General features: G+C 53.9%; 4 protein-coding genes across 4 annotated transcripts; 3 read left to right on the top strand and 1 right to left on the bottom strand.

Moving 5' to 3' along the window:
- The first annotated feature begins 7119 nt into the window (after nt 1-7119).
- Nucleotides 7120-10204, top strand: tti2 (TELO2 interacting protein 2). Its single transcript, XM_030105632.1, has 10 exons — nt 7120-7211; nt 7487-7975; nt 8047-8216; nt 8280-8337; nt 8620-8748; nt 8852-8944; nt 9024-9220; nt 9321-9464; nt 9563-9722; nt 9875-10204. Exons 2-10 carry the CDS (start codon nt 7487-7489, stop codon nt 9959-9961), a joined length of 1527 nt encoding a protein of 508 aa, XP_029961492.1. The 5' UTR covers nt 7120-7211; the 3' UTR covers nt 9962-10204.
- Nucleotides 10205-10947: 743 nt separating this feature from the next.
- Nucleotides 10948-12350, top strand: gstt2 (glutathione S-transferase theta 2). Its single transcript, XM_030105633.1, has 5 exons — nt 10948-11119; nt 11520-11607; nt 11685-11835; nt 11907-12083; nt 12178-12350. Exons 1-5 carry the CDS (start codon nt 11011-11013, stop codon nt 12322-12324), a joined length of 672 nt encoding a protein of 223 aa, XP_029961493.1. The 5' UTR covers nt 10948-11010; the 3' UTR covers nt 12325-12350.
- An 88-nt stretch (nt 12351-12438) lies between these two features.
- On the bottom strand, nt 12439-19053 carry chek2 (checkpoint kinase 2). The gene is made up of 16 exons (XM_030105603.1): nt 18899-19053; nt 18700-18816; nt 18285-18592; nt 17839-17963; nt 17547-17679; nt 15363-15453; nt 15182-15278; nt 15003-15056; nt 14858-14922; nt 13730-13829; nt 13535-13621; nt 13303-13466; nt 13092-13204; nt 12869-12954; nt 12719-12787; nt 12439-12619 (listed from the first exon to the last, which is right to left on the bottom strand). Exons 3-16 carry the CDS (start codon nt 18589-18591, stop codon nt 12545-12547), a joined length of 1566 nt encoding a protein of 521 aa, XP_029961463.1. The 5' UTR covers nt 18592; nt 18700-18816; nt 18899-19053; the 3' UTR covers nt 12439-12544.
- Nucleotides 19054-19131: 78 nt separating this feature from the next.
- Nucleotides 19132-23635, top strand: entr1 (endosome associated trafficking regulator 1). Its single transcript, XM_030105604.1, is given in 9 exon segments — nt 19132-19288; nt 19760-19865; nt 20220-20264; nt 20266-20347; nt 20565-20617; nt 20692-20803; nt 22345-22407; nt 22690-22829; nt 23009-23635. Coding segments are annotated over 9 exon segments (729 nt in total). The 5' UTR covers nt 19132-19251; the 3' UTR covers nt 23100-23635.
- The last annotated feature ends 632 nt before the right edge of the window (nt 23636-24267 follow it).

Raw genomic sequence — 24267 nt, 5'->3', positions numbered from 1 at the left:
CAGAGATGCGGAGGCTGTCTATGAGTCGTTTGTGTACGACGAGGAACAGGCGGAGGACAACGCTCACCCGGAGCTCGACTACAAAACGGTAACGGAGAAGTTTACCAATCATTTCGTGCCGAAGAGAAACGTTATACACGAAAGAGCTTGTTTCCATAAGAGAATTCAGAAGCCAGGAGAGTCCGTGGAAGCTTTTGTCAGAGGACTATACGAGTTGGCACAGTATTGTGAATTTGGAGAAATTAAAGAGGAACAGATCAGAGACCGGATTGTTATCGGCATATCAGACAGTGAAGTTTCACAAAAACTACAGCTGGAGCAGGACCTCACGCTGGATAGAGCCATCCAGATAGCACGCCAGAGCGAACAAATAAAGCAGCAAAATGTGAGCCTGCGGGCAGAGTGTAATGTGGATGCTCTCAGACAAGGAGGACGCCAGTTTCGAGCCAAAAGGAGCGACAATGAAGGAAGATGGCGGAGACAGCAAGTGCTCGGTGAGTCAAAACCTGGCGACACTTGTACACGTTGCAACAGACAACATGGGAAAACACAGCCCTGCCCAGCTAGGAATAAGAAGTGCAGAAAGTGTGGTAAAATGGGACATTTTGAAGCGGCCTGTAAAACCAAAATGTTGAAAGAAGTGACTGTGGCCTCTGATGAGACAATGAATGAAGACGATGTGTTCTTTCTGGGAGCAGTCACTGAACCTGGGGCAGCCATCATTAAGCAGCCAGATTCAGAAGATGAATGGCTAGTGGACTTACCTGTTAATGGCTGTGTCGTTGAGTTTAAGATCGACACGGGGGCCGACATCACCGTAATGTCACAGACAACATTCCACAAACTGCCACTGAGCCCAAAATTAATCAAAGCACAAAAAACTCAGCTGATCACAAGTCCCGGGGGTGAGGTGCAGTGTGTGGGCAAATTCCTGGCCACAACCCAGTTTAAAGGACAGAAATACAAGTACTGGGTCACCGTAATAAAAGGGCCATATGCTCACAACCTCCTAGGTGGGAGTGTTGCTACAAAGATGGGGCTCGTCAAGCGCATTGAGAACATAGACATGGGCGTGCTGGACAATGTGTTTGGGGACATCGGTCTGCTTAAGTTTGAACCAGTGAAAATCGAACTTAAAGCAGACGCAGAGCCGTATGTACTGACTACGCCACGCCGCATCCCTTTTCCACTCCTGTCAAAAGTTGAGGCTGAGTTGAAACGTATGCTGAACATGGGCATAATTGAAGAGGTCACCGAGCCCACTGATTGGTGTGCCCCGATGGTTCCGGTGGAAAAGAGAAACAGGGAACAAGTGAGAGTATGTGTGGATTTGAAGCGCCTCAACAAGGCAGTGAAACGCGAGCACTTCATTTTGCCTACGCTGGAGGACATCGCTCCAAAGCTGATGGGTGCAAAAGTTTTCTCCACACTTGACGCTTCTTGCGGATTTTGGCAGATCCCGTTGGACACTAGCAGTCAAAAGCTAACGACGTTCATAACACCCCTTGGGAGGTTCTGTTTCCGACGTCTGCCTTTCGGGATCACGTCCGCTCCAGAGATTTTCCAAAGACAAATGTCTGCCTTGTTGAAAGATCATGAAGGGGTCGTTGTGGTCATGGACGACATACTGGTCTTTGGGGCAACAAAAAAAGAGCATGACAGCCGTCTCAACGCCGTGCTGAGGACCATCAAAAACAGTGGCCTGAAGCTGAACAGAGCGAAGTGCCATTTCAGCAAGTCAGAAATACAATACTTCGGTCACATCATCAGTGCAGAGGGCATGAGACCAGACCCGGCTAAAGTGAAAGCCATCACAAACATGCCAAGTCCGACCAATGTGGAGGAATTACGTCAGGTCCTGGGTCTGATCAACTACGTGGGGAGGTTCCTGCCAGGTCTCTCCACAACGCTGCATCCAATCACCAGTCTGCTGCGGAGAGAGAGTGAGTGGATATGGAGTGATGCGCAGGAGCAGGCGTTTTCAGCCGTCAAAGCTATGCTCGTGTCAGCACCATCACTGGCTTATTACGATGTTAACCTGAAAACTGTCGTCAGTGCTGATGCTAGTAGTTACGGCTTAGGAGCTGCTCTCCTCCAAGAACATGAAGATGGACTAAGGCCAGTGGCATTCTGCTCCCGCACGTTGACAGACTCAGAGCGGCGATACTCCCAGATTGAGAAGGAGTGTCTAGCAGGCGTTTGGGCATGTGAGCGCTTTGCACGCTACGTGCAGGGCATGGGAAGCTTTCGCCTACAGACAGACCACAAACCACTTGTACCGCTCATAAACACGTACGACCTTGACAAAGCACCTCCCAGGTGCCAGAGACTCCTCATGAGACTTTTGAGGTTTCATGTGGTTGCTGAACATGTTCCAGGCAAGCAACTGGTCATTGCCGATGTACTCTCCAGGAGCCCGCTAACTGATGTATGCGATGACAGCACAGAACACGTGGTACAAGCATACATCGAATCCATTGTATCAAACGCACCTGTTACGCCACGGAAGCTGAGTGAAATTCGTGCAGCCACGCAGCAGGACAAAGAGCTGCAGAGTGTAGTGAAGTTCATCACAAATGGCTGGCCACACAAAACAACGCTGTCTCCATCTCTCCACGGATACTACGCAGCGAGAGCACATCTTTCAGAAAGTGACGGCTTTGTGCTATACCAGGACCGGCTGGTCATTCCGGTGGCACTAAGGGCCGATGTGCTGAAGCAACTACACCACGGGCACCAAGGTCTCACGCGGTGTCGAGCACGTGCCAAGATGTCAGTGTGGTGGCCGTGCATTGGTGCCCAGGTCACACAGACAGTTTCAACATGCAAATTCTGCATTGCAAACAAACCAACCCAAAGACGTGAACCTCTCCTAACCACTCCTCTTCCAGCAGGTCCCTGGCAGCGGATAGCTGCAGACTTGTGTGAGTATGGGAGGGATCAATACCTTGTTGTGACAGATTATTATTCGAGGGACATTGAGATCGCCCACCTGTCGTCATCTGCGAGCCGTCAAGTCATCGACAAGCTCAAGAGCATGTTCGTGAGGTGGGGCATCCCGACGGAGCTGGTGAGTGACAATGCCACACAGTTCTCTTCTACGGAGTTTCAGGATTTCAGCCGGGAGTATGGGTTTCTGCACACAACCTCTAGCCCACATTATCCTCAGGCTAACGGTGCTGTGGAGCGTGCCGTCCAAACAGCGAAGCACACCCTGAAACAGCCTGACCCACATCTCGCTCTCATGAGCTACAGAGCGACCCCCAGTGCTGCAACGGGGGCGAGCCCAGCCGTGCTCATGACTGGGAGGGAGATTCGAACTACGGTTCCTACGCTGGAGCACAAACTCCATGATGCTCCTGTTGACAGACATGTGGTTCAGCAGAACGACAGCCAGGCCAAGTCGGTTTACCGGTTTTTCTACGATCGTCGTCATTCTGCACGACCGCTTCCTGTCCTACAACCTGGGCAGGATGTCAGAGTGAAACTGGATGGGGAGAAAGGTTGGAGAACACCTGCCAAAGTCATCAGCAAGTGCACAGAGCCACGATCCTACATGGTGGAGACGGACAATGGAGCTGTTCTGCGGCGCAATAGGAGGCATCTGCAGGCCGTTCCACAGCTCAGGGACCCACCTGAGCAACAACAGCAGTTGCAGCCGTGCGGATCCCTTGCTCAGCAGCCCAGCGATACTCTACCTGTGGGCAGTCCAAGTCGCACAGACAGTGCCCCTGTCCAAGGACATTCTGATCCAGCTGTTAAGTGCACACCTCAACCTTCAACCCCACGCGGAGGCATGCAGGTGACATCCAGAGGTCAAGTGGTCAGAGTTCCAATAAGGTTTAGAGACAAAAACCTTTAAGAGTGTTTACCTCTGTCCTATGTTTATAGTTTGACTGTGTGAGTTGAGAATAATAACTTTGGTTATTGTGACAATTACACCTATGTAGTTCTGTAGGTTAAAAAAAAAAAAAAAAAAAAAAGAAATTTGAGTGTGCAAAATGTTATGTGTTGGCATTAATGTGATTTTCAGTGGATGTTCAAAACTAATCTTCATTGTATGTTTGCACTGTTAATCTCAAGACTGCAAAGGACTTTGCAGCAGTTACGATTATAGGAACAGCATCTATCGAGGGCAGAATAATCCCTACGATGCTGTGGACTGAGGGCAGTCTACCCCAACGTCCTAGTTGTGAATGTTATGTTTTATGCATTCATGTATGTGCTCAAAGATTATTTGTAAATGTGTGTTTATTCTCTCAAGAAGGGGAGATGTGGTGAAACGCGATCACGGGCTTCCGTAGTCGCGTGAGTGTGACGTCACCCGTGTACCGAGCCGCCGTTGTGGACACGTTCGAGAGTCATTGTGAGTTCAATAAATGGCACTGAATGCCGCAGCCGATCAACTGAGTCCTCATTTCCACGCACATGAGTAAAACTCATGACACCCGCTCATCATACCGTAAACACGCGTCCTCGGCATTTACCCGGCGAACACCGGTCAGCCGTCACGCTGGAGGAAGGAGGAAAGGCGGCTTTTTTTGACTCATTGGGTTTAAGCCCTGATTTCCAATATTACCCAAAAAGCATCCTTCATTTCCTGGAAAGTCAACGTGGGACAAAGAACATCGTTCACCACGACCGGCCGCTTCAACGTGAACTCTCAGGCGTCTGCGGGCATCAGTGCGTGTTTTACTTGTGTCACAGAGCGTGCGGCTTGTCTTACTACACAAACAATGTGATCCAGAATGATGTGAAGGTGAAAACATTTGTCCAGAAATACCAACGATGTAACGGGACTGCTCTGTCTTCTTGCAGACTGTTGAGGTTTGCAGCATCCTCTGCGTTGAACACGGGGAAAAGAAGACTTGACGGAGGCAGTAGAATGAACTTTCAGCCGGAACGGCATCTTTATTCCAGAAAAGCTTTCTCCTTCTCTTTACGTTCTTCTTCTTCTTCTGAACACAACTGCTGGCAGCCGCAGCACAACTCACATGCGCCCCATTGTGGTGAAAACATAGCACTGCACATCAAATACAACAGCAGGAATTCTGTGAATACAAATCGAGTACATTATATAGTATCAGTCTCTTAACACAGACAAATGTCATGTTCGTTACAAATGTATCAGGATTGTTATAAACTGTGATTTGCTTTGTCTTGTGAAAAAAAACAACAACTCTGTAACCCTTTAATTTTTTTCTTTATTGACGTTAATAAAATTCTTAAAGACAAAAAAAAACAAAACAAAATTATGGTGAGTGTAACCAACCATACCAAACCGTCAAACCGCTGTTGTGGGCCGACCATAACGAGCCGTGCTGAGAGAAGATTTTTCAGCTGTTTGTGGATCTGCTGCAGGTTATGGTCACGGCCCTTCCAGAAACAAACCCAGACGGACTGAACAGACGCACCGGGTATAAGGCCACCAGACTGGGTCAGCCAGAACAAAACCCAGCCAGAGAGCCGTCTGTGGACCTGCTGCAGGAGCTGCTTCTTGGTGTTTACCTGAATGGTGAGTGTTAGTGGCCAGATCACGGTTCACACCCCCGATGTTCTGGATCTGATGTTCTCACCATCTGGCTGCTGGACTGCTGACGGGAGCGTCACTACACTGCAGTCATGTCACCACCGGGGGGCGCAGTGACATGAGCTGATGTCTTCATGCAGTCTCATTTTCTCATGTTAACAGGCATCAACAGGGATTGTGTGTGTGTGTGAGGGTGTGTGGGGTGTGTGTGTGTGTGTTGGGGGGGGGGGGGCGTGCGAGCATGTGTGCAGAGGTGGGGTCTTGGGGAGGTGGGGGTGGCGGCGGGGGTGGGGGGTGCAGTTCGATCAGAGGGTTCAATCAAAGGTCAACGTGTCATTTTGACAGAAGGGAGGATCTTTCTCTCTCTCGCGGTCCGGCGGTGGATCGGACGGACCGGATCCGGGTCGTCTGGACCGCTTCTCGATGCTGTGGAGGAGAGACGGACCGTCAGGAAGAGTCCAGAACCGGCTCGGTGCCGGGTTCTGGGGGACCGGGACACGTCCCTGCTGACGTCTTCTTGGTGCTGGTGTTGTTGACCTTGTGGGCCTCGTCCAGGACTATCATGACTGACAGTCAGACGTTCCAGACTCTCACAGCCGGACGGATGTTAGCTGATTAAATGCGGGGCCCCATGGAGAGCCCGGTCAGTCTCTGGGTCACCTGACTGTGGCCCAGATGACTTGAGGAGTGGGACCGTGGAACTCAGGCTTGTTGTGTGTCGGTTCCAGAACCACAGCTCATGTAGACTTTTTGATTTGGACCATGTGGACCGGGGTCCAGTCCAGGACCGAAGAGGGGGCCTGTGGTGGATTCTGCCAGCAGACACTGAAGGCCAGATGTTTCATTTCAACAGGGGGACTGGGGTTCTCTTCAGAGGGCGGGCCGGTTCATTCAGCCCTCTGGCGAGGTCTCACCTCTCCTTCTCTCTCACCTGTTCTGCAGCTCTTGGTTTGTTCTGCTGAACTGAAACAGGCGTCAGACTGATGTTTACCGGTTGTTGTTTTTGTTTGTTGTTTAGCTCTCTGTGTTTGATTCACCCCTGATGCTCCGAGTGAAGCGGATCCACTCGGGTGTTTCTATGAACCATTTACAATCCGCTTCACTGAAAATCCTCCTTCCTTCCTCTTCTTTCAGACAATAATTGAAAATATTTCGCAGCTCACTGATAACGGTGAAAGACTGAGCAGCTCGCCCGATACAGCTTCAGCCATAGTCATTTAGATGTTTTTTAATGTATTTTTTAAAAGTGTAATTAGCTTATCTTTATTTGGATTAATTTTTGATTGAATTAAGTTAATTTATTTTTATTTTGACAGCTATTTGTTTGTAAATCACTGATATTCCAGTGTTTGGTTTAACTTCTGTTTTATAAGAGCAGCAACAACAACAAAAAAACAGCTTTGTTTGTGTGTGTGTGTGTGTGTGTGTGTGTGTGTGTGTGTGTGTGTGTGTGTGTGTGTGTGTGTGTGTGTGTGTGTGTGTGTGTGTGTGTGTGTGTGTGTGTCTCCAGTCGCTGTTTATACATCTTCATGGACAGTGTCTGTGTTAGGACCGTTCCGTGCAGCTCGTTTCCCGTCGGACACTTAACAGCGACGCACCGCTGCTGGTGCTGCTTCCCCGCGAGGCAAAACGGAAAAAACCCACTGAACTCTGGCGCGAGGAGGCGAAAGGACGGAATACGGTGAGTCTGGATCCTGCGACGTGCGACGCGATCCTGCCGAATCCAGGAGACGCAGGCGAACGCTCCCCGCTGGCTGTGGAGCCCGGCTAATGCTAACGATGCTACAGCAGTCCAGGCTCATGCTAACTCATTACACTATGGAAACAAGCTAATGCTAACGATGCTACAGTGTTCCAGGCTCATGCTAACTCTTTATACCATGGAAAAGTGACTGTGTTGTATGTGGTGCTATATGAATAAAGCTGAATTGAATTAATTTGTGTCTCTGTCCTCAGATGGACATTGCATCTTTACTTCAGGACCTAAAGCTTGGCCCCGCCCCCTCAGACATGCCCCGCCCATCTCGTGCCCTCCCTCCAATCACGGAGCTCCTGTCTCAGCTGTGGGAGAAGCTGATTGGCTCAGCAGAGCAGCACTCTGAGAGCTGCTCTGTGATTGGTGCGGTGGAGCAGCTCTTCAGGGTGGCGGATCCTGATTGGCTCTTCTCTCCAGCCAGCGAGGAGGGAGGCTGGGCGGAGCTTCAGGCGGCGCATCGCGCTCTGGTCTGCGCTCTGATTGGCTGCGCCGACCTGCCGCTCTGTGAGGAGGGGGGCGGTTCCCCGAGCGCCGCGGCCTATCAGGACGTCCCGTCTCGAGCCGCTGCCGTTAGCTCCGCCCTCACGGTGCTGCTGGAAACTTTGGGAAGGTGGACTGGATGTGAAGGGGCGGGGCTTCTTCTGGCTCTGGCTCCTCCCATCTGTGTGTTTGCCGTCACTCATTTCCAGGTGAGTCAGGTAGAAACGCTCGGTGAAGGACGGTTCTGCAGCGGAACGTTAACGCGAGGAACCGTCCTCAGGACGCGTGGTGGACGACGCCCACCTCCAGGGCCGCCGCGCGCAGCCTGCAGGGGGCGCTGCTGAGGGCGGGCCGCCGGAAAGACTCCGCCCACCTGCTCAGCGGGGACGGGGACGGGGCGCCGGGCATCCTGGGAGGAGTGCTGGACATCCTGCAGCCTCAGCTCGGCAGGTCAGCGTTTCCACGGTAACCCCATCCGCCGTCACATGACCCGGCTGACGCCCGTCTCCGCAGGGACGCCGTGGAGCGCCGCCCCGCCGCCGCGCTGCTGTTCGCCTGGACGCTGCTGCAGGTCAGTCCCACCGTCTCCACGGCAACTACACACTCCCCCGCCGGGCTCTCCAGCTGTCCTCCAGCTGTCCTCCAGCTGTCCTCCAGGTGTCCTCCAGCTGTCCTCCAGCTGTCCTCCAGCTGTCCTCCAGGTGTTTTCCAGCTGTCCTCCAGCTGTCCTCCAGCTGTCCTCCAGGTGTTTTCCAGCTGTCCTCCAGCTGTCCTCCAGGTGTTTTCCAGCTGTCCTCCAGCTGTCCTCCAGCTGTCCTCCAGCTGTCCTCCAGGTGTGTCTCTGTCGTTGCAGATCCGTCAGCCGGTCCTGTCCCCCCTCCTCCCTCGGCTCCTCCCCCCCTCCCTCCTCCTCAATGACCACTACAGACCAGAGAACTGCATGCTGGGAGTTCAGTGTCTGCACCACATCGTGCTGAACACAGTGAGGACAGCGCACACACACACACACACACACACACACACACACACACACACACACACACACACACACACACCCCACCACGGTGACGGAGTGTGTGTTTCAGCCTCCTGCAGATCTTCTTCACTTCAACCGGGCGGAGCTTCTCTACCAGGCTCTGTTCAAACACCTGTACAGCAGCGAGGCTGCAGTCATCCAGGTGACACACACACACACACACACACACACACACACACTCACACACACACTCACAGTGACCTCTGACTCCGCCCCCCCAGCTGGTTCTGTCCTGCCTGCTGGACCTGCTGCTGGTCCTGGAGAAGCCCCCCTCCTCTTCCTCCTCCTCCTCCTCCTCCTCCAGGCTGTCCTGTCGTCATGACGACGTGCTGCGTCTGGTCCTGACCCGCATGGAGGCGGAGCAGCAGGTGGCGCTGCGGCGCGTCTTCGCCGCCGCTCTGCCGCCGTACATCGACAGGTGGGCGGGCTCCATTACCTCACCATGAGGAGGCTGGCAGGGTGCGCTGGATTTGAGCGCGGCGGTGATGTGAGGGTGCGTTTGATTTGCCCGTGGGCAGGATGGGCGTGGCCGTCTGCAGACACCTGCGGCGGTTGGAGCGGGTGGTGCTGGGATACCTGGAGGTCGGAGATCCGCCCGAAGAGTCCAGTCGGCTGAGCGTCCTGGAGGCGCTGCAGAGAGCGAGCCGAGCGGCGTGGCCGCGGTAACACGCACGCACGCACACACGCACACACACACACACACACACACACACACCGTGCTGTGGAGCCGTGTTCTGGACGGGACGTTCTGTGTTCTCAGGTTGCGCCGTCGCGCCGCCGTGCTGCTCCGCCCACTGCTCCGCCTCCTCGTCGACGTTTCTTCAGACCCGCGGCTGAAAGAGTCGGTCAGGCAGAGCGTGACGAATCAAACGCTCCTCTGCATGCGGCTGCTGGACGCCTGCTCGCACGGGGACGTGCAGGTGAGCAAATCCAGCAGGACCTGTGTGTGTGTGTGTGTGTGTGTGTGTGTGTGTGTGTGTGTGTGTGTGTGTGTGTGTGTGTGTGTGTGTGTGTGTGTGTGTGTGTGTGTGTGTGTGTGTGTGTGTGTGTTCTGACGGTTCTCCCTCTTCAGCGCCTCCTGCAGAACGTGGACAGCAGCTGCTGCAGCTCCCAGCTGATCGGTTACCTAGCAACAGTAACCACGACAACCGAGAGGTGAGGCGGGGCCTGAAGAGGAGGCGGGGCCTGAAGAGGAGGCGGGGCCGACACGCTGCTGCTGATTGGACCTTCAGAATGTGTGATGTCACATTGAAAATTTTCTCGGTTCTTCGAGAACTTGAAGTTTTAAATAAAGTTTATGATTAAAAAAAAACAAAACGAATCCCGGAGCTTTACTGAGGCGAAGCTTTATTGTGAAAAGCGCCCGTCAGAATAAAGGTTCCGTCTCCAGAGCCCGTCAGAATAAAGGTTCCGTCTCCAGAGCCCGGACTCGAGCAGCAAACAGCAGAACGTTCCGCTGCACCTCGGCGGCGACCCGATCCTGCGACGCCCGCGGGTTCTGCTTCAGGAAGTCTGCGATGGCGAGGACGCAGTCCGCCTGCGGAAGCAGACAGCGGTCAGACACGGAACCTCCGGCAGGAGAACCGGCAGCCTGCGGGATGCCGGCCCTGAAGGAACCCGGAGCGCAGCGGGAACACGGAACCCGGAACCCGGTTCCTACCTTGTAGGCGTCCAGCTGCTGGCGGCCGGTCAGCCGGCCGAGCAGTTCCCGTCCCACCTGGAGACCCGTCAGGACCGCCAGGCGGCCGCGGTCCTCCTCGCTCTGGGAGGCCAGCCACTGCAGCAGCGCCACCTGCAGGACGACACAGGGAACAGCCTGTCAGAACACTGAGAACAGTCAGAACACACCGACTACAGTCCGAGCAGGGTTCACGCCACTCTCGTAGCTTCTGATGGGCTGTGTTCCGTGTGACGTCACCACACGTCGTTCCTCACCTTGTGGATGAGCTGCTCGCTGCTCATCGCTCCACCCGCTGCTCCACCCGCGGACATGGCGGCTCGGCGGTCTGTACTCCGTTACTCCGTTACTTTCCTCTCTCCGCTCAGGCTTCACGGCGCCGCGGTTCTTCCGAGAGCAGCTCACTTCCTGTTTCCCTCCGGGCGCAGGGGGCGGGGCGGGGCGCCCCAGGGGGCGGGGCCTCGGCCGCTGAGACAGTCGCCTGTCGTTGCTGTGTTGTTGTTTCCGGGACGGACGGACGGACTCGCGCCATGCTGCAGGTGTACCTGGACCTCATGTCGCAGCCGTGTCGCGCGCTGCACATCCTGCTCACCTGCACCGGCATCCCGCACCAGGTCCGCACGGTGGCGCTGCGCAAAGGTGAGCCGCTAACCGGCCGCTAACCAGCTGCTAACCAGCCGCTGACCTCTGACCCAGTGAACTTTGACCCACGTCACAGACTAAAAGCGTCCAATTTAAAGATTCCCCCCTTAAAACCCTCCAGGAACCGCAGGAAGCGAACCGCAGCCCGTTCAGAGCATGTTTGTGATCAGTTCTGCTGAATTTAAATCCCTTTGATGGAAACTGACTGGTGTTGTGGAGGAAACGTGTCGCCATGGCAACAGGTTGTCACGTTGTTCGAACTCTTAAGTCAGTCGTTTTCCTGATGAAGTCTGGACCGACTTCCTGTGTTGACTCTGTGTTTGTGAGCGCTCATGAGCTGCGTGACAAGTCCTTAAACCAGTGGATTTCTGAATGGAGTCTGGTTCTGCTCCGACAGGAGAACACAGAACCGCAGAGTTCACCGAGCTGAACCCGATGAACAGAGTTCCAGTGGTGGTGGAGGACGGCTTCACCCTGACCGAGAGGTACACACACACACACACACACACGCACACACACGCACACACATCACATCACGCTCACCTGTCCCGTCTGCCTCCAGTGACGCCATCCTGAAGTACCTGGTCACCAAGTACAACGTTCCGGAGCACTGGTATCCACGGCAACCGGAGAGACGGGCGCGAGTGGACGAGTACACCGCCTGGCACCACAGCAACACCCGGCCGCACGCCGCCAGGGTCTTCATCCTGGAGGTAGTCTGCACGGAACCGCAGTCTCCGCAGACCCCCCCCCCCCCCGCTGACGACCCGCGTCTCGGCCTCAGGTTCTGCTCCCGGCCCAGACGGGTTCTCCGGTGGACCAGGACCGTTTGACCCGGGCTCTGGCGCAGCTGGAGGATACCCTGGACCGGCTGGAGAACATGTTCCTGCGGCGCCAGCCGTTCCTGTGCGGCGACGACGTGTCGGTGGCCGACCTGCTGGCCGTGTGCGAGCTCATGCAGGTGAGACGTCCCGGGAGGGGGCGGGGCCTGGGCCTGGGCCTGGCTTGTGTGCGTGACTCTGTGTGTGTGTGTGTGTGTGTGTGTGCGCGTGCAGCCGCTGGGCGGGGACAGAGACGTGCTGAAGGACCGCCCTCAGCTGCGGCGCTGGAGGAGCCGCGTTCAGGCGGCGGCGGGCGACGCCTTCGACCGCGCGCACGCCGTCCTGTACGCCCTGAGAGACCGCCGCCGCGCCCGGCTGTGACGGGGCGGGGCCAACACGGGGAGGGGCGGGGCCAACACGCTGCTAATAAAGTTTATTCTCTTGCTGCTGGTCGGACTGAATCTGTTCAAACCGAAGGAAATCTCCAACACCAGCGAAAATATAAAAGATTTATTAGAAAATAAACTTTAATTACAGTTTCAGTAGTGAACATGTGACCTGGGGAAGCCACCTCATTGGTCCAGCGCTGTGGGGGCGGGGCTTAGCTCCGTTTAGCAGGACGGACGTCGTCTTCATCGTCCTGGTCTCGTCCTCGCTTCCTGGAGCTTCCTGGTTCCTGCGGAGGATGGAGGGGGCGTGGCCTAACCATGAGCACGCCCAGCCCAGGAGGTGTGTGTGTGTGTGTATGTGTGTGTGTGTGTGGGGGGGGGGTTACCATGGCGACGCTCGGACTGGCTGCATTTGGAAACATGAGACTGTGAGCTGTCTGCCGCATTTCCTGGTCCTGTGACATCACAACGACATCATGACATCACTGTCAGGAGGCGGGGCTGGAAGGACGCGAGGGGGCGGGGCCAACAGGTACCTGCAGCCACGGGTGGTCCAGCGCTTCCTGGATGCTCATCCGGCGAGTCGGATCCACGACCAGCAACTTCCTCACCACGTCCTTGGCTGACACACACACACACACACACACACACACACACACACACACACACACACACACACACACACACACACACACACACACGTGTTCTATAGGAGGGTTCTACAGGAGGACCTGGCTCTAGAGGACGACCCGGCTCTACCTTGGTCTGAGACGTGTCTCCACTTGGACGGGACCATGGTGAACTGTCCTCTGACGATCTGGTCTGTGGTGGACTGACCGAAGCTCTCGTGAAACGGAGGATAACCTCCCAAACTGAGGGGGACAGAAGACAGGGTGGGACAGACAGAAGACAGGGTGAGACAGACAGCAGACAGAAGACAGGGTGGGACAGACGTGTGGGCGGAGCCTACCAGACGAACAGCAGCACCCCCAGGCTCCAGGCGTCCACCGACAGGCCGTACCCGCTGGTGGAGCCGTGGGTGAAGACCTCCGGAGCCAGATAGGACGGAGTCCCACACAGTGTCCTCATGAGGACAGACTCCTCCAGAATCCTGGACTGGTTAAAGTCTGTCACCTGAGAGACGGAGAGACGGTGAGGAGGAGGAGGAGGAGGAGGAGGAGGAAGGGCGGACACGTCCTCACCTTGATCAGACAGACGTCCTCATGCGACGACAGCAGGATGTTCTCTGGCTTCAGGTCTCTGTGGATGATCCCGTTACTGTGGAGGTACTACACACACACACACACACGCACACACACACACACACACACACACACGTGCAGTGACATACACAGTCTCCTGCCCCGGTTACCATGGTGACAGCAGCTCGGATTCACCTGCACGGCCAGCAGCATCTGATAGAAGTAAAGTTTGGCGACGTCCTCCTTCAGCTGCTGCTGAGTCTTCACTCTCTGGAACAGCTCCCCGCCCTCCATCCTGCAACATTAGCTTAGCATTAGCATCAACAGCTCCCCGCCCTCCATCCTGCAACGTTAGCTTAGCATTAGCATCAACAGCTCCCCGCCCTCCATCCTGCAACGTTAGCTTAGCATTAGCATCAACAGCTCCCCGCCCTCCATCCTGCAACGTTAGCTTAGCATTAGCATCAACAGCTCCCCGCCCTCCATCCTGCAATGTTAGCTTAGCATTAGCATCAACAGCTCCCCGCCCTCCATCCTGCAACATTAGCTTAGCATTAGCATCAACAGCTCCCCGCCCTCCATCCTGCAACATTAGCTTAGCATTAGCATCAACAGCTCCCTGCCCTCCATCCTGCAACGTTAGCTTAGCATTAGCATCAACAGCTCCCCGCTCTCCATCCTGCAACATTAGCTTAGCATTAGCATCAACAGCTCCCCGCCCTCCATCCTGCAACGTTAGCTTAGCATTAGCATCAACAGCTCCCTGCCCTCCATCCTGCAACGTTAGCTTAGCATTAGCATCAACAGCTCCCCGCCCTCCATCCTGCAACGTTAGCTTAGCATTGGCATCAACAGCTCCCCGCCCTCCATCCTGCAACGTTAGCTTAGCATTAGCATCAACAGCTCCCCGCCCTCCATCCTGCAACATTAGCTTAGCATTAGCATCAACAGCTCCCCGCCCTCCATCCTGCAACGTTAGCTTAGCATTAGCATCAACAGCTCCCCCTTCCATCCTGCAACGTTAGCTTAGCATTAGCATCAATAGCTCCCCCCTCCATCCTGCAATGTTAGCTTAGCATTAGCATCAACAGCTCCCTGCCCTCCATCCTGCAACGTTAGCTTAGCATTAGCATCAACAGCTCCCCCCTCCATCCTGCAACGTTAGCTTAGCATTAGCATCAACAGCCCGCCCTCCATCCTGCACCGTTAGCTTAGCATTAGCATCAACAGCCCCCCTCCATCCTGCAACATTAGCTTAGCATTAGCATCAACAGACCCCCCTCCATCCTGCAACGTTAGCTTAGCATTAGCATTTTAACTCACAGTTCCAAAACGATGTAAAAACTGTCGTCGGTCTGGTAGAAGTCCAGCGTCTTTATGAGGCAAGGCTGCAGGAGGAGAGGAGGCGATGATGGCTTCACCTTGTGTGTGTGTGTGTGTGTGTGTGTGTGTGTGTGTGTGTTCTAACATGGTCCACTCTCTGCAGGATCTCAATCTCCGTCTGTGCGTTCCGAGTCGCCGTCTGATTGGATAACAAAACAAACATGTGACAGGTTGAACGTTCAGACGCCATATTTGCAGTTTGATGAGGTTACAGCAGGAGGCGGGTCCAGGGATGGCTTCAGCCAATCAGAGAGCAGCACTCACCCCTTCAGAATGGAAATTCTTCTTCTTGATGATTTTCACCGCAAACTTCGCACACGTAGCACGCTCGAAGGCCAGACGCACCTCACCACACACTCCGCTGAAAACACACACACAAGTTCAGTGTCACAGCTCAGGCAGTGACATCACGGTGACATCACAGTGACATCACGGCGTCACTCACGTTCCGATCTGTCGAGTCAGGACGTATTTCTCCTGCAGGTCTTTTGGAAGGCTCGATTGATCATCTGAGCGCAGGTCGATAAAGACAAACACTGAGGAGACAGAGACGAGTCAGCGCTACACAATGCTACAGCCGAGATGAGTCAACACTACAACCGAGACGAGTCAATGCTACAGTGCTACAGCCGAGATGAATCACAAGTCAATGCTACAGCCGAGACGAGTCAGCTCTACAACACTACAGCCGAGACGAGTCAACGCTACAGCGATACAGCCGAGACGAGTCAACTCCACAACACTACAGCCGAGATGAGTCAATGCTACAATGCTATAGCCGAGACGAGTCAACGCTACACCCGAGACAAGTCAGCACTACAGCCGAGACGAGTCAACTCCACAACACTACAGCCGAGATGAGTCAATGCTACAACGCTACAGCCGAGACGAGTCAACGCTACACCCAAGATGAGTCAGCGCTACAGCCGAGACGAGCCAGCGCTACAACGCTACAGCCGAGACGAGTCAACGCTCAATGCTACAGCCGAGATGAGTCAGCTCTACAACGCTACAGCCGAGACGAGTCAACGCTACAGCGATACAGCCGAGACGAGTCAACTCCACAACACTACAGCCGAGATGAGTCAATGCTACAATGCTACAGCCGAGACGAGTCAACTCCACAACACTACAGCCGAGATGAGTCAATGCTACAACGGTACAGCTGAGACGAGTCAACGCTACACCCGAGACGAGTCAACTCCACAACACTACAGCCGAGATGAATCAATGCTACAACGCTACAGCCAAGACGAGTCAGCGCTACAGCCGAGACGAGTCAGCGCTACAACGCTACAGCCTAGACGAGTCAGCGCTACAGCCGAGACGAGTCAACGCTACAGCCGAGATGAGACGAGTCAACGTTACAACGCTACAGCCGAGATGAGTCAACGCTACAGCCGAGATGAGTCAGCGCTACAACACTACAGCCGAGACGAGTCAGCGCTATAACACTACAGTCGAGACGAGTCAACGCTACAACACTACAGCCGAGACGAGTCAGTGCTACAACGCTACAGCCGAGATGAGTCAGCGCTACAACGCTACAGGCGAGATGAGTCAACGCTACATCCAAGATGAGTCAGCGCTACAACGCTACAGGCGAGATGAGTCAACACTACAGCCAAGACGAGTCAATGAGTCAATGCTACGGCCGAGACGAGTCAACGCTACAGCCGAGACGAGTCAACACTACAGCCGAGACGAGTCAGTTCTACAATGCTTCAGCCGATACGAGTCAACGCTACAATGCTACAGCCGAGATGAGTCACGAGTCAATGCTACAGCCGAGACGAGTCAACGCTACAGCCGAGACGAGTCAACACTACAGCCGAGACGAGTCAGTTCTACAATGCTTCAGCCGATACGAGTCAACGTTACAATGCTACAGCCGAGATGAGTCACGAGTCAATGCTACAGCCGAGACGAGTCAACGCTACAGCCGAGACGAGTCAGCGCTACAACCGAGATGAGTCAACACTACATCCGAGACGAGTCAGTTCTACAATGCTACAGCCGAGATAAGTCACGAGTCAATGCTACATCCGAGACGAGTCAACGCTACAGCGATACAGCCGAGATAAGTCACGAGTCAATGCTACAGCCGAGACGAGTCAATGCTACAGCCGAGACGAGTCAATGCTACAGCCGAGACGAGTCAACGCTACAGCCGAGACGAGTCAACGCTACAGCCGAGACGAGTCAACGCTACAGCCGAGACGAGTCAGTTCTACAATGCTACAGCCGAGACGAGTCAGTTCTACAATGCTACAGCCGAGACGAGTCAACGCTACAATGCTACAGCCAAGATGAGTCACGAGTCGACGCTACAGCAGAGACGAGTCAACGCTACAACCGAAACGAGTCAATGCTACAGCCGAGATGAGTCACGAGTCAATGCTACTGCCGAGACGACTTAACGCTACAGCCGAGACGACTCAATGCTACAGCAAGGTGAGTCAATGCTACAGCCGAGACGAGTCAATGCTACAGCCAAGATGAGTCAATGCTACAGCCGAGATGAGTCAATGCTACAGCCAAGACGAGTCAAAGCTACAGACGAGACAACGCTACAGTTGAGACGCTCCATTGCATCATCACAGGTGTGTTCCAGGTGTGTTGGCATCACCTCGGTTCCGTTGTTCGGCCAGAGAAAGAACAGCGTTGTTGACCAAAGGAAGTTTTTTATCTTTGCCGACAAGAATGCCGTCAACAAAGGTTCCGTTATTGCTGTGGTCCTCGACGAAGACCTCCGTCCCCTCCTGACAACAGTCAGAATGACAACAACGCAACTGCAGGATTACAGCACACCAATACAGTATTACTACAATGCTGCTACATCGTCAGTACTGCTCTGCTACAGTATTACTGCCGCTCTACTACAGTAGTACCGTACGGCTGTAACGTTGTAACTTCCTCACTTTGTAGATCCTGAAGTGTTTCTTGCTGTAGATTCGGAACTTTTCGGAATTTTTATCTTCAGGATCTTCAAGAACATAGTTACACTGAGAGCCTCTCCCGAACAGGTACTGCTCCTCCAGACAGTCTGCAAACAAACAAACAAACAAATATAAACAAAAACAAACAGGTACCGCTCCTCCAGACAGTCTGCAAACAAACAAACAAACAAATATAAACAAAAACAAACAGGTACCGCTCCTCCAGACAGTCTGCAAACAAACAAGTTTGTAAACAAACAAGTAAACAGTATGTAAACAAGCATAAACAAATCAGTTTGCAAAGAAACAAACAAACAAAAACAAACAGACACAGGTCCTCCAGACAGTCTGGAGCTGTACCGGGCTGGTCCAGCCCAGGTGAGCCTGGTCCGGACCGGACTGGACCGGACCGGGCCGTGCGGACTCACCGTGGCTCCTGAACCCGGGCGCCATGGGCAGCAGGCGGCCCCACGGCTGCAGCTCTTCCTCCTCGGGGACGGACGGCATCGGGACCGGGAGCGTGTCCACGCTACTCAGAGTCCCGGAACCGGAGCCACTGGACGACTGGCTGCCGGAGGTCGGCCCGCTGGATGATCCGGAGCCGGACTGAGACTGGGACTTGGACTGAGAAGGGGACAGAGTGGACTGGGACTGAGACTGGGAGGACGGGGTCTGGGACTGGGTCTGGGACCGGGTCTGGGGCTGCCCCCCCTCTGCTGGGACCTCCTCAGACATCCTGCAGACACACGACACAACCATGCCACCGTGAAGCCAAACCCCTTGGGAGAAATGTAACTATTCTGGATCATTTCCTAAGTCGCAATCAAAAAATACACCCGGGACCTTTTTCACAGTTCTGATCGCTTCCTCTTCGATTCGGCTCAAACAGATCCCGAAAAAACCGGACGGACACGTCCTGAATTCCGGAACCCGTCTGGGTCTCTCCGCTGGGCGCTGTGTCTGCAGACAGCACGGCGGCTCTTAAATCAGACACATTCTGAATGGAGTTCGTCACGAGGGACAACGCTCACAGCAAAACTACCTGCACGTGGAACAGGAACCGGAACCGGGCCGTTCCAGCGCACCGGCCAGCTGGACCTGCAGCCGGACTCTGTGATTCGGGTCTGTGTGGGTTCAACCCGGCGACACGTGCCGCAGGCTCGGACCTGGATCCCGTGGGAGCGAACTTCCTGATGCCGGGTCTGTTTGTTTTTTTCAAATACGTCAAATGACGCTGTCAGCCAATGGGACGGGAGGAGTAGATCACGTGCCTCTGAGACGGCGGCGTGCGCTTCCGGGTTTGGTCCGGTCCTGCAGCGGAGTCGCGGCGCGAGGTATCGATACCTGATCGATACTGGAACGAACCGGAGACCGCCACCTATCCGCGTGCGCGTCATGTCCAAGCACCGGAAGACTCTGATCATCACAGACGGTCAGTGAGACCCGGTCCGGGTCCGGTCCTGGTCCGGTTCACGGTGACCACGTGACCAGATCACTTCATGTAAACAAAACATCTCTCTCATCAGGCAGACTGGTCCTGGACTGGTCCTGAAGCGGTCCAGGCCTGGTTCCAGACTGGTCCTGGACCGCTTCAGGACCAGTCCAGGACCAGCTCCAGGCTAGATTTGGACTAGTTTATGCTTGGAGGACTCGTATAGAACAAGGTTTGGTTTTTGACTAGTTTAGTTTTAGTTTGGGTCTAAAAAAGACTAGTTTTGTCTGGGTTTAGACTAGTCTAGAACTATGTCTGGACTAGTTTAGGACTGGTTACTCCATTTGGTCTGGTTTAGGACTGGGTTTGGGCTGGTTTATGATTCAGTTTGAACTCGGTTTGCACGAGTTTAGAACTAGTTTAGAACTAGTTTAGGACTAGTTTTCATTTCCCTTGTCTCTGTCTGAACAGATGAGGCGGCTGAGGCAGAGGAGCTGAATCCCTTCTCCTTCAGAGAGTTCCTGCGCTGCAAGAACCCAGAGGAGGAAGAGGAGGAGGAGGAAGAGGAGGAGAGCAGGTGAGGATGAGGAGGAGAGCAGGTGAGGAGGAGGAGGAAGAGGAGGAGGAGGAGGAGGAGAGCAGGTGAGGATGAGGAGGAGAGCAGGTGAGGAGGAGGAGGAGGAGGAGAGCAGGTGAGGAGGAGGAGGAAGAGGAGGAGGAGGAGGAGGAGAGCAGGTGAGGATGAGGAGGAGAGCAGGTGAGGAGGAGGAGGAGGAGGAGAGCAGGTGAGGAGGAGGAGGAAGCCTGCTGGTGAAGCCTCAAAGAATCTGTGCCTCCTCCTCCTCCTCCTCCTCCTCCTCCTCTTCCTCCTCCTCCTCCTCAGGGAGGAGACGAGGAGCTCAGCATCCTAACGTTGTCCAACACGTCTCAGGAGGTCCAGAGGAGCAGTAGGAGCAGCAGCAGACGGGGACGGGGACGGGGACGGGGACGGGGACGGGGACGGGGACCCCCCCCTCGCCCGCCGCCTCCTGCAGGAGCCCCAGCAGCCTGGAACTGCAGGTAACAAAGCGACAGTCAACACAGCAGCAGTCAAACAACACAACAATACAACCACAATCTGCCAACAGCAGCAGTGTAACAACCATGATCAACACAACATCAATCAAAAGGCACACAATAACAACACTACAACAACACAGCAATAACAACAACACACAGTAGACTCAAACAACAACACAACAACACAGACTCACCACAGCCGCTGCCGCTGTCTCAGCTGCAGGAGGAGAACGCGGCTCTGAGGAGGAGCGTCACGGCCAGCGAGCGCAGGTCTGCTCCGACCAATCACCAGCCGGCGCCTCCCTCCTCCGCCTTTACCCACAATGCCCCTGTGCCCCCCGCAGGGTGTCCCAGCTGACGGAGGAGCTGCTGCACAGCCGGAGAAAGGAGGCGCAGGAGGCGCAGGACCTGGAGAGCATGGTGCAGAGTGTGGAGCACAACCTGCGCCTGATGACGGTCAGACACAACAACTACACAACAACCGCACAACACCGCACTACAGCCACAAGACTACAACTACACAACAACCGCACAACGCCGCACTACAGTCACAAGACTACAACTACACAACAACTACAACACTACAGCCACAAAACTACAACTACACAACAACCGCACAACACCGCACCACAGCCACAAGACTACAACTACACAACAACCACACAACACCGCAGTACAGTCACAAAACTACAACTACACAACAACCGCACAACACCACAGTACAGCCACAAAACTACAACTACACCACAACTACAACACTACAGCCACAAAACTACAACTACACAACAACCACACAACACAGCACCACAGCCACAAGACTACAACTACACAACACCGCACTACAGCCACAAGACTACAACTACACAACAACTACAACACTACAGCCACAAGACTACAACCACACCACAACTACAACACTACAACCACACCACTACACCCATACAACTACAATCACACCACAATCACACCATTACAGCTACACAACCACAGCACTATAGCCACACACCTTCAACCACACCACAACTTCAGCACTACAACAATACAACAACACCACTACAGCACTACAACACCACAACTACAACGCTACAACCACATCACTACAGCCACACAACTACAGCCACACCACAACTACAACCACACCACTACAGCTACACCACTACAACCACACCACTACAACACTACAGCCACACAACTTCAACAACACCGCAACTACAACACTACAACCACACCACTACAGCTACACAACTACAACCACACCACTACAGCTACACCACTACAACCACACCACTACAACACTACAGCCACACAACTTCAACCACACCACAACTACAACACTACAACCACACCACTACAGCTACACAACTACAGCATTACAACTCTACAACCACACCACTACAGCCACACCACAACTACAACACTACAACCACACCACTACAGCTACACAACTACAGCATTACAATTCTACAACCACACCACTACAGCCACACCACAACTACAGCACTACAACTACACACTACAGCAACACAACACAGCCACACCACAACTAAAACATTACAACCACACCACTACAGCACTACAACTACAGAAAAACTACAGCACTACAACAGCACCACACAGCAACTGCAATACTACACTAAAACAGCACAGCCACACTACTACAGAACAACAGTTGCACAACAGCACAGCATCAGCACAATAACAGAACAACACAACTACTACATAACAACCCCACTAAGCACAAGTACTACACAACTACAGCACAACCTGATAATCTGCCCCCCCCTCTCTCTCTCTCTCTCTCTCTCTCTCTCTCTCTCTCTCTCTCTCTCTCTCTCTCTCTCTCTCTCTCCTCTCTCTCCTCTCTCTCTCCCTCTCTCTCTCCCTCTCTCTCTCTCTCTCCTCTCTCTCTCCTCTCTCTCTCTCTCTCTCTCTCCCTCTCTCTCTCTCTCTCTCTCTCTCCTCTCTCTCTCCTCTCTCTCTCCCTCTCTCTCTCTCAGAGACGAGCAGTAAAAGCTGAAAACTGTGTCTCCAAACTGAAGGTTGATCTTCAACAGCTTCAGGTGACAAATGTCCTTCATGATGGCCGCTCATGTCTGCACAGCATCCCGGTGGACACCTGGACAGGTGAACACCTGGACAGGTGGACGCCTGGACAAGCTGACAGGTGGACGCCTGGACAGGTGGACGCCTGGACAGGTGGACGCCTGGACAAGCTGACAGGTGGACGCCTGGACAAGCTGACAGGTGGACGCCTGGACAAGCTGACAGGTGGACGCCTGGATAAGCTGACAGGTGGACGCCTGGATAAGCTGACAGGTGGACGCCTGGACACTGTGTTTCAGGCAGAGCTGGTGTGTGTGCGCTCGGAAAACGACCGTTTGAAGGCAGCAGAGTCGCAGGTCGTCATGACGATGAGACAGAACGCACAGCTGGCCGCAGAGCACCTGAAGAAGACAACAAGCCACGCCCACTCCTCCATCCAGTCAGTGCTCTGCACCAGTTCCACCACTGAACAGAGTCTGACTATGAGAGGAAGATGCTCTATAATAATGTGTGTGTGTGTGTGTGTGTGTGTGTGTGTGTGTGTGTGTGTGTGTGTGTGTGTGTGTGTGTGTGTGTGTGTGTGTGTGTGTGTGTGTGTGTGTGTGTGTGTGCGTGCAGGCAGCTCCTGGCTGAAGCCGAGTCTCTCCATTTGGTCTCTCAGCTTTTGAGCTCCATTGATAAAATCTCCGTCATCAACACGGAATCCTGACTTTGTCTGGACCTGGACCTGGTTCTGCCTAGACCTGGTTCTGCCTGGAACTAGTTCTCCTCTGGACCTGGACCTGGTTCTGCCTGGAACTAGTTCTCCTCTGGACTTGGACCTGGTTCTGCCTGGAACTAGTTTTTCTTGGACCAGGACCTGGTTCTACCTGGACTCGGTTCTACCTGGAGCTCATTAGACATGCAGGCGATGTGGTTGTCATGGAAACGGCCCTGTGATGGCTGGATTCAGAACCAGCATCACCACAGCAACCAATCAGAAGTGTCCTTCAGCTGGACTCCGCCTCCTTCTGATCCCCAGCCAGCCACTTCCTGCCGCGCTCCCACAGCACGGACCAGGCGCTGAAGCTGACATTCCAGCAGGGGGCGATGGTGAACAAGAACCCGAGCCCCATTAGAACCCATGAGAACCCATGAGAACCCATTAGAACCCATTAGAACCCATTAGAACCCATGAGAACCCATTAGAACCCATTAGAACATGCTGAATTTCAGAGTGTAAAGAACCACATTAAATCCTGGTTCCAGAACCGGTTCTGGTCTCCGTCTCTAGTTTCTTCTGGACCAGAGTCTGACTGTCATATCAATCTGTCTTCATTTGATTTTAGGGGTTAAAGTTCAGCATCAATCAGCCAATCACAGCTCCTCCTCTGTCCACGTGATGCGGTCTTGTGACCGGCTGGACCAATCACATTACATCAGGTCTACAGAGTCCAGCATGGAGACGACATGCTGGAGGCTTCAGGACACTGTGGGGGACGCCGCGTTAGCCCCGCCCACCTTTATTTACAGCCAATGAATGCAGGGAACATCTCAGGCATTTCAATCAAGCTTTATTTCACAGACGTGAGTCGGAAACAGAAAACAAGTAGAAGGAAAGAAACAGCTAAACTTTGACATGAGGGTCGAATAACGACGCACTAAACGTCACAGAGCCAGCGAGCTAGCCAGCGAGCTAGCTAGCATTGTGTCTCTTGAAGACCTCTGCTGTGTCCTCAACACACTGAGACTCCTGACCTGTGGACAGGACGCGTCCTCAGCAGCTCTCAACACCACGCTAGCCCCAGAGCTAGCTCCTTTAGCATCATGGCTAACTCCTTTAGGTCTACATCACTTCTCCATCATGGGCTGTGTTCGAAACCGCGTACTGACCTACT

This window comes from Salarias fasciatus, chromosome 12 (assembly GCF_902148845.1).
Source record: "Salarias fasciatus chromosome 12, fSalaFa1.1, whole genome shotgun sequence".
Taxonomy (NCBI): Eukaryota; Metazoa; Chordata; class Actinopteri; order Blenniiformes; family Blenniidae; genus Salarias; species Salarias fasciatus.
The sequence above is the reverse complement of the archived record's forward strand: the minus strand, read 5'-3'. Positions and strand labels throughout refer to the sequence as shown.